Source organism: Dermacentor silvarum, chromosome 1 (assembly GCF_013339745.2).
Source record: "Dermacentor silvarum isolate Dsil-2018 chromosome 1, BIME_Dsil_1.4, whole genome shotgun sequence".
Taxonomy (NCBI): Eukaryota; Metazoa; Arthropoda; class Arachnida; order Ixodida; family Ixodidae; genus Dermacentor; species Dermacentor silvarum.
This window is the reverse complement of record NC_051154.1, coordinates 257,868,920-257,878,905: the sequence shown is the minus strand read 5'-3', so window position 1 is coordinate 257,878,905 and position 9,986 is coordinate 257,868,920. Positions and strand designations below refer to the sequence as shown.

The following is a 9,986-nucleotide window of genomic DNA, read 5'->3' as shown; positions in this document are numbered from 1 at the left end:
GCCGCGTTTACCTTCGAGCTGGGAGCGCGACCGCCGAGGTCAGACCGAATCCCGATCGTGTGGCCACTCAGGTTGCCCTGGAAGCAGCCAAACGTTAGGCTCGGGCGGGTATTCTCTGGCTCCAGTCTCGAGACAGCTCCGCATCACTGCAAAACAAGTTGTGCTTCAAGCTTTGTGACGTATAGTAGAGGCCTCGCGAACCGCCAGAGTGCAACCAATGTTTAATGCAAACTTTGTAGCACGAATTGGAGCCTCTATAGTCATCGCGATTCTTTTTTTCCCTCTTTCTTCTCCTCTTGTTGTATCGTTGCGCTTTCTTCTTTACCGGTGTCGGAGGCCCTTGAGCCATGCGCCACCGTGCAAGGCCTCGGCGCGGATTGGCGTCCGGCGTATACAGTCCGAGCAACCGACACGCTGCTACTACAGTACACGACACCTCGCAGGAGTGCGTCAGGCGAATGGGAGGGCTATGCGCAGCTTCGCCGTCCGGTGCCTCCACTTGAGCAGAGCCAGCGCGCCCCAGCACACGGCCAGCACGACCTGCATGGCGGCCAGGCCGACCATGAGCATGAAGTAGCTGCCCAGCGTGTCCCGAACGTATCCTGCGAAAGAGGAGAGTCGATACTGTCAATTTCGAGTGTTCGACTTCTTCAAGGAAGAAGATGTGCATGCGACACATTGAAAGCATTAGACGGCCAACCTTTATTTTTCCTTTAGAACCACAAAACACGGACACAACAGAAAGGTAGTACAAAGGGGGGGGGGGGGGGGGGAGAAGGCAGACAGAAAAATTGCCTGCGCATTCTCAAGGAAAATCAATCATGGACACATGATGGACGAGTTGGTGCTGTCATGCTCGGACCATGGCCTGTTTCAAGCCTCAAAAAGGGGCTGATTATTTCAGCGAAAATGTATCGGGTTTATTTCGTACACGAGTTCGAAGCATTAACACCACGAAACTCTCACATTAACATTAACACCGTGTTAGGGATGTTGCCTCAACAGTGAAATTAAAGAAGGAAGCGGTTTGCTTCCAACCTCTCCATATAATATCATCATCAGTTAAACCTACACCTATAGTTCTTATATACGACCCTCGCGTCCTCGTTCTTTCAGTGCTCTGTCTTAAATGGGCGAAATGTAGTCTAGTGGAGCTGACAGTGGGCATGGTGCTCTGAATAAAAGGAGAGACAAGAAACGACACTTTTGTAAACAATTTTGCCTGTAAGCTGGGAGACGACACAAAAGATGCCACACAAAGGGATGACGCGCAGTGACGACGCTTTCAAATTCTGCAACGGGACTTTGAATGCGCAACAGGGCAACACACTGGAACTGCTACACTCTTAGAAAAAAGTCACGTCAGTTGCTAACTAAAAGGCAGTAAGTGCTTGTCACAAAGTTAACGAAGATTCTAGTAAGGCCAGTTAGTAACCGCGCCGGTGGTTGCAGTCTATTCAAAGGAGATAGTGCATACGACTGGCAAAGGTGGTCAGTTTACGAACCATAGATAGTAAAGGCATCGGTGTAGCATCGGTGTAGTGGCATTTGTTACCCAATTAGGTTAGTGGCGCCTGTTTTGTTTACAAGCGGTGCTTCCATTGCCAAGAAATAATTAGGTCACTTCTGTCATAAAAGTGTATTATAAACACGCATGCGAAAAAAAAAGAGGACTGCATTGCCACACAGTTGAGTGATATTTATAATGTCATCAAGTAATGGCTTGTAAGGGTCATGACACAAACATTAGCTTACGTGTAATCCTTGTCTGGAAAGGTTCTATTGGGACCTTGGCCAGATTCTTGTCGGCGTGATGTTGTAAAAGCTCTGATCAAATTCTTGCACGAGCGCCGTCTAGACTTGAGACTCTGGGCCGGTATTTTGTAGCGATGCCTTTCCGATGCTAATGCCTTTTCGCGCTTTTCGCGCTTGGTCAGTGGTCAGAGCGACGGTCCGCTCACGTTATCAACGGGATCAGCCGGCCGTGAGCGGTGGATGATAAGACTAGTATAGAATAAGGCATAAGGCATCGCTACAAAATACCAGCCCTGAAGAGTCTTTGCTGTTCAAGTTCACTCACCGCCACCTTCACCCTCATCATCAACACCTATTTCCCCTCTCTCTCTCTTTTTACTGCTGTCTTCCCTCCCCAAAGCTGAGTAGCAGGTGAGAACTTTGATTCAGGCCGACCTCTCAGATTGCCTGCCATAAGAAATGTATCTATCTCTCTGCACTGCACAAACGACAACAACGTATCACACAATAGAATGGTATGGATATTATAAGCGACATTTTTCTAAGGGCGTCTTTATTAAAAGTATATATAGCCATAACGTTTAGAAGCACAGGTTGTCCCGCTGGGCACCTATGTATTTGGATAAACAAACAGTTAGGTACTTATATTCGTATAAATTACAGACTGCCCATAGGTGCGCCACAACGCAGAACATAACTATTAGTCCAACATAATGATAGAAATTATATTTTATCTAATAATCGCACTAAGACCACCATTACATGGAATAATAGACTACACGGGAGACGAGGTCATGCTTTTTACAAGCAGGTCTGTGTAACGTGGTAACTGCTTAGGAAAGACATCCCTTAAATTAAAATTAAATTATGGGGTTTTACGTGTCAAAACTACGATCTGATTATGAGGCACGCCCTAGTGGGTCCCTCCGGAAAATTTCGACCACCTGGGGTTCTTTAACGTGCACCTAAATCTAGTACACGGGTGTTTTCGCATATCGCCAGGCATCACTTACTAAGTCTGAATTATCGAAGGTAGTAAACAGCTGGTAAAAAGGTAGTAATGGATTATTAATTACTACCAATTACTACCTTTTTATTAACTTTTGTTTCTAAGAGTGCACTGCTGCCGCTCGTCGCCTAAACGCAGCTTACTGAAAGAACGAGGAAACTGCGCACACATGCAGCTGTATGCAGCTGCGTGAATGAACACGTTGGGTTCCAGAACGCAGTATTTCGCAGATAAGCATACAAAAGCACAACATAGCAGGCTTCGCCGGGGTACGCTGTTATTGCGGGCTCCCCGATGCTCGGGCAGACTCACCGAACCAGACTTTGCTCGTTACGGAACGTATTTTCTGCAAGAGCAGAGAGATGTGCATAACGCATATGCGGCGATGTTGTTGTGCGTCCGCGGCCCACAGTCCTTCTTTTCGTGCGGGGAAATCGAAAGCATAAGGACGTACTCTAAATTTCAAAACAAGGATAGCGCTCTGGCACTTAGCGTTTACAAATAAAGTCCGGTCAGATACGCTCAGTGTTAGACTAGCAGTAAGATCAGAATTAGGCAAGTTGGAGAATGATGCGCGGATGTAGTGAGACTATGTTTAGAACAAGTAAGGTTGATGTGAGGTTGTACCAGCGGTATGAAGCGTTCTAAACTTTTCGTTTGCTGTAAATAAGCCGTGGTTTCATTCTGTCTTTTCCCATATTCAAGGACGACATATTAGTCGCTGTCCGCGCAGCGCTGTCGGAAGGAAGTTAGTGATCCAAGCGCGTACACAGAACGTTTATTCATCTGTCAACCAATGTCACTCAGTGAAAAAAAATGTAGACTTACTCGTTCCAAAGCAGCATGGTTACTGTGTGAGATGCTATAATCAATTTCATCAGTTTAATCTTGACCATGTGTGGTTCTTTAAAGTGCGACTGAAGGTCGGCTTGCACAAGCGTTCTTGCATTGCGCCGCCATTGGAGTGCGGACAACGCGGGTGGTAATCGGACCTGCGACCTCGTGCTCAGCAGCGAAGCGACAAATATCCACCGAACCACAGCGGCGGGTGATTCAGTCATCTTGTCGTTCAAGCAAGGCTGATGGCAAACTGTACAGCCACGGTATAAGCAGGGTAACAAGCTGTATCTTTATCATACGGTTAACCTCCCCGCCTTTCGTATCTCATTTGTATATATATATATATATATATATATATATATATATATATATATATATATATATATATATATATAGTGTCGTTTGAGCGCACATCCTCGCCCTGTCTGCTACGAAACTGTACGATGCGATCGGTTTTACGCAAACAAATGCGCTCGAGGCTATATATGCTCTGTGTTGTCGTTAGCGAAGAGAACAGACGATGAACGAGAGCGTTATACATACACCTGGGGAAGGCTGTGTACTCTGAAGCGAGTTTACTGCTATTGGCCACAGCCTTCAACGTGGACTAATATGTAGCGGGCGTGTCGTTTCACCTTTCTTTATGAGGTGACAGAAAACCATGCGAGCCTTCTGGATCGTTCGCCTCAGTGGCTCATTGCTTTGGGTTCGTTAATTTCGCCTATTTATGACGCTTTAAGGAAGCAAAAATAAAGCACGAAGACGACACCGGTCACCCGCTGAGCGCATGGCATCAGCCAATTAAACTAACTATCCCACCAATATATTAGTATTAGTACCATCGACATATTAGTACGTGGTTTGGCATATGCGGCACGCTATAATGAGATAGTCCTTCGGTTCTTTTCCCCCGTTGAAGGTTGTACTAGAATGGTCTAGAGACTTACCTATGATGGGCGCCCGCGCGAAGAAGGGTAGGGTGCACGAAAGACTCATGAGCGCGAAGGCCAAGGGAACTTGGCCCTTGGGGAAGCGCTCGGGCACGAACACGAAGAGCAGGAAGCCTCGGCTGCCCTGACCCCAGCCGACCAGAACGCTGCCAGTCACAAGCCACGCGTAGTGTTCGCCCAGCACCGCCATAAAGACGAAGCCGATGCCTTGCACCACGAAGCTGGTGAAGACCACCGTCTCCTTGCTGGTAAGCCCCGCGTCGACGGCCGGCGCTAGGGCCACGCTGGCCGCCGCCCAGCCCACAGACATAGCTGTCATCAACATGGCAGCCTGATAGCCTTGAAAGCCGCAGTCATGTGCGAAGTCCACTATGGTTAGTGTGTATGTGAAGATGGCGAAGCAGCCGCACGCGTTAGTTGTGCAGCATATCGGGAAGATGCCTTGCACGAATGGCCGCATCTGCATCGAAAACGGCAACCCGCACGCAGTTATACATCACTAATTGCTTGTGCATTATCGCCATGCATGTGTGCTTTCATGAAAGCTGCTCGCATGCTTGACCGCCCCGGGGAAATCCCGTAGGTGCTAGTAGGAAGGCACGCAACAGTCCTGGCACTATTGAGCAGGTTCGGCCATAACTGAGCCATCCAACAATTGTTTCTGTGCCGTGCAGTGAATAGAATGTACTAGAATATAGACTTTAAGGGTTTAGCCTTTAGATAGGGCATAATTATAGCACAACCTGTGCTCTGCACATTACGAAACTTCATTCAGCATTGCCTTTAGATAGTGACGCAGAGTTGCGATTGCGCTAAAGGCACGCTTAAGTACATCACATGCGGGCCACTGGAGAATAATGAAAATCAGAAATCTACATGTAGTGTCTAACGTCCGGGATGTAATGAAAAATTGCTCTCAAAGTGTTTTGACAAAGGTGCAACACTTTTAAGACAGGAGAGTGCAACCACTTACCTTTTTAAATATAAGTGTGCTTTTGGGAGTATTTTGTTTTGTGTTGTCTTGCTTCACGATGTGACCATTTGTATTTTCCCGCACCTGCGTGACAAGAAAGGAAAATATACTGTGTAAACACACTTGTACACGTTGCAGTGAAAAAGCAACCAATTACTATTAAAAGTACTCTATTCAAAAGAGTAATTATTTATTGAAAAATTTCTACCCCACGAGAGTAACTGAACAATTGCTAACAAGTAGTCGAATACTGTTAGGTGACGTACCTCGCAACATTTTTAACATTCCACAAACACAGTCAATAGAATGAGCCGGCCTGGCTCTTTTAGTGCTTCCTCTGCAGCCCTTAAAATGCTGTCTTCCCTAACATATGCTGTTTTTTTTTCGGTCATCTTCCCTCGTTTTCTTGTGAAGCCATCAACAGAGACACCGAAAACTCGCTCTATTTGCGCTCTGGACGGAAGGGCGATGTCATGACGTAAGAACACCTGATGGGGAGAGTGGCGAACAAAGGCCGAGAACTATCCGATGATAATGAAAAAAGCGAAGTCTAAGCTAACTGAACATAAGTGTTCTAACGTTTTTATGTGCATGGCTCGTAAACGCGGAGCAATCGCGAGATGCAGAAACAGAAAGCGGTGCCGGAAATACAGGCTGCGCGACCTGCACACTGAAGACGAGCAAACAAATACTGAGCGTCTGCGTTGGCCTGTCTGAACATTCGCATCCACGAGACTGCTGCGTGTCACGACCACACGTGTTCTGCTGTAATTCCCGCCAAATTCAAGTGCATAAACCTGTGTCGCCTATTGCAACTTGTTGCATCAACAAAGTAATACCCGTGCCACACGGGCAAAGTAAAGTGCACTTTGAGCGAGTGCACTTCAGCGCGCGGAGTGTCACTTTGGCAGTGCGCTGCTACATGAGAAAGAAAAGTGTTCTTTCAAATTGATGGTCATGACAACCGGGAGTCAGACGGGAAAGCATATATTTATTAAAATAAAACTGTGTGCAATAAAACAGTTTAATATTGACAACATTTACAATCCACCTTTATAAGCGCCGGCAACGACGGCAACTTGACCAGCAACAGTCAAAACGACTCGATCCGCCAAACAACTGCGCAGTCATTATCCGGCGCGGTCGTGAACAGCCCGAGAGCGAGAGTAGTCTTTTTTTTTTTTTTTTGCTGTTCTTGCTGTTTTTTTGCGGTGTGGCGCATTTTATTATCTTCTAACGTTAGCAATTTAAAACAATGTTATTAAAATGACTCCTGACTCTTCTTTCAATATCACTTTATGTATCTTCTAAGCATTGCTAACGAGGCTACACACTTTGCCGCCGCGAAGTGAGTTCGCCGAATACACTCGCCGGCGAGTGCGCTCTGCAGTGAGTGTCACTCAGCGTTCCCGTGTGGCAGCCTGCGAATGACACTAGCCGTGAAGTGCACTTGCTCAAAGTGCACTTTACTTTGCCCGTGTGGCACGGGTATAAGACGTTTGTTAAGACGTTTCTTAACAAAACGTGGCTTTATGCATTAAGCACAAAAGTAACTGGAACACCAATGCATTTCTCCGCAGAGTTTGGGAAATAATATCTCGAAGCTGGTGTCATCTAGAGAATTCGTTCCAAGTGGATCCGCCTTGCGAACTTCATGGCTACAATTTGTATATTGCAATGTGGGCCATCAGGTAATTAGTTAAAAACTTCATTAGTGAATTTTTGTTAATTAGTTGATTATGCATTTCAACTTCTTGTGCAAGTAATGTCCGCCTCTTCGAGTAGACCAGCTCATTAACCAGAATTGTGCTATCTGCCACAGGCAACCTTTAAAAAATTTTGGAAGTGGTCGCTGAAACACCCTGTGTAGATATAAATGTATCAAGGTTAACCGGACGTTCGTTTCGTTTGCTACCCTGCGCTTGGGGAAGCGGATAAAGGGGCGCAAGGAGAGAAGGAGTACTACTTCTGCACACTCAGGAAAGAAACACCCTCGAGGGCGGATTGGATATCAAAACACCCTTTCCGCACGTCTACACTGCACGAAAGTTTTGGAAATGAGCGTATTCCTTAGCAGAACACCCCCCTAGTGCACCCTCTCGTTATTTTCGGGGTGCCAAAATGGTGGGACGTCCGAAACAAGGCTTCAACAGAATTTAAGGGTGCTCTGACACATCAACATTTCAAGCAAGTAAAAAGCCGCACGGGTTTCTCTCTCAGCGGTTTGAATCAAGTCCTGCTCGAGCACGTCATGTGATCACAGCATGGCTACGGATGTCATCCGGCTACTTCTTGAATATGGCGTCCTCGATGGTTAAGTGGAGGGACAGGGTCCGCGGACAGGGTTTTTCTTTTATCTGCTATCCTACCTTGTCGCAGTTTTAGCGCTGGCTTAGTTTAGGTTGTTGCGGCACGACGTTGTTTTATAATCAGCTGCCAAGCGTCAGCGAATCCTAGCGCGTCAGCCAATCATAGTTCTTCAGGCGCATATTCTTTCTGGTTTAGCATCGGCGGGTGTGTAATATAGTGCACAGTAAATGCTTTCTTTCACTGTTTCATGCAGTATCGGTAGGAGTAGAATTGTAAAATGACGAATTCAACAAAGTCTGTCAGTCAGTCGATCATGCAGCTAGAGGCGTCACCGCGCTCTTTAGGTGCTTTAAATTATTCGCTGCAGAAGCGTCGGCCGAGTAGCCGAAAGTGATATCTGTGTTCCAGCGGCTTTCTTTATGTATTGCACTGAAGTTGGATAGGCAATAAAGAAAAAAAAAAGGAGTAGCCGATAGGTTACACTCCCCACTACACTTCTGTAGTAGCGCAGTTTGAATCGCTTCTGCGCAGATTTTCCCCCCTTCACTTTATTCGTTTATAAACTTCTCGGAAAGCATTTCGGCAATACTTCGGTGACATCCAAAAAAAAAAAAAAACTAGGGTAGCGCTAGAATAACGAATATCGCTGTAAAAAGAAAACGAAGTGTGTATTTCGGTAAAACACTTATTATGAGAAATGGTGCAATTAAAAAAAAATACCCTTTCATATAAGGGTGTATTAGTTCACTTAAACACCATTTTCTAAGGGTCTAAGGGTGTGAGCTATAGACACAAGAAAACGCCCTTAAGGGTGCAAATCTCCTTAGCATGTGCGGAGATACAAGGGTGAAAATCACGTCTACAAATGGTCACTGGGGCCAGTCGATTTCGGAGATTGCAGCGACTACCGCAGTGCCGATAATCTGCACTGCAATAGCGCTGCTTAGTCCACCCCAGAAGCGCGAGAACAAACAGGGGCCGAATTCGCAAAGCTTTTCTTTCGTGAGTGCTGTCTGCCATCGCTAACATTACGTGCCGCGCCCAATTTGACTGACAGCTGCTCTTACGAACACTTCTAGCGTGAGTGCTTTATTTGTGAATACGTACCCCGAATTGAAACGGAATTCTTACATCATACATGTATACCAGGCCCAGCATGGCCGCGTCTAGCCGCGCGTGCTTGATCGACTAGAAGACTGTCGCTGGCGTGTTTTACAGAATCGCCCGCTTGCATTAGTGTGTGAGCCCCCGTCACCCCGCGTGCCCCGTCACAGCGTGCCCCCGTCACCTCCCAGCGCGAAACGAGTGTGAACGCGTGTCGACAACGCGGCTACAGTTTGGCATGCGCCCAAGAGCCAGAGAGGCTCGGTCGGCGGCCTGTCAGCAGGAGTATACCTACCGCGGGAGTCTTGTGGCCGGTCAGCGTAGCGGGCGGCGGCGGCGGCCGCGGTGCCTGCTCTCGCTGCCACGGCTGCGGTGCCAGGGGCAGGCAGCAGAGGAACAGGTGCAGCGACAGGGCGCCCAGCAGCAGCAGCGACGTCGAGAAGCCGTACTCGGTGACGAAGTAGGACGCCACCGGGTGGGAACACGACGCCCGTCAGGCTCAGCGTGACCGACATGAGCGCGAACGCGGTGGCCCGGTACTTGATGAAGTACTGCGAGAGCAGGGCGCCCACCACCACACCAACCGAGGCCACGCCCAGACCTGCGAGCCGCGGGGATTAGTCAGTTATACGTCGGGGGGCCGAATCCGGAAAGCATTTCTTTCGCAAGTGATGTTTACCATTGGCCGGCTGCCTTGGCTGTTAGCTCTGACTGTTGACCGACGCTTGTTTTCTTCGAGCAACGTCAGCATACGACGTGTTTTCCAAATAGGGGCCCAGTATTTAAAATTAAACAAAACACTTTAAATTATAATATTCAGTTCATTAGGCAGAATAGAAGGTATACTGGCTCCTTCACGCGAGCGGTAACTGCGTGCAGTGGGCATTCATCTGCATATATAGGGGGCTTTTTTTCTTCTTTTTTCTTCAACTTGGTACGTGTTAGTTGCGATTCCATGAATGACTCCAAACAGGAATCGTATGGTGCACGTGGACCGTATACCGGTGCCTCCAGCTGGCTAACAAAACCAAGCCGACTGATACAG

At 47.4% G+C, this 9,986-nt stretch overlaps 1 protein-coding gene across 1 annotated transcript in view; it reads right to left on the bottom strand.

Annotated features, from left to right (window-relative positions):
• Positions 1 to 284: 284 nt before the first annotated feature.
• LOC119439718 (uncharacterized) overlaps positions 285 to 9,986 on the bottom strand; it is a 43,527-nt gene continuing 33,825 nt past the window's right edge. The window contains exons 5-8 of the mRNA XM_049660872.1: positions 9,237 to 9,542; positions 5,535 to 5,611; positions 4,552 to 5,014; positions 285 to 602 (exon numbers count right to left, since the gene is read on the bottom strand). Coding sequence (XP_049516829.1) covers positions 451 to 602; positions 4,552 to 5,014; positions 5,535 to 5,611; positions 9,237 to 9,542 — 998 coding nt within the window. The 3' untranslated portion in view covers positions 285 to 450. The remainder of the gene's footprint in view (positions 603 to 4,551; positions 5,015 to 5,534; positions 5,612 to 9,236; positions 9,543 to 9,986) is intronic.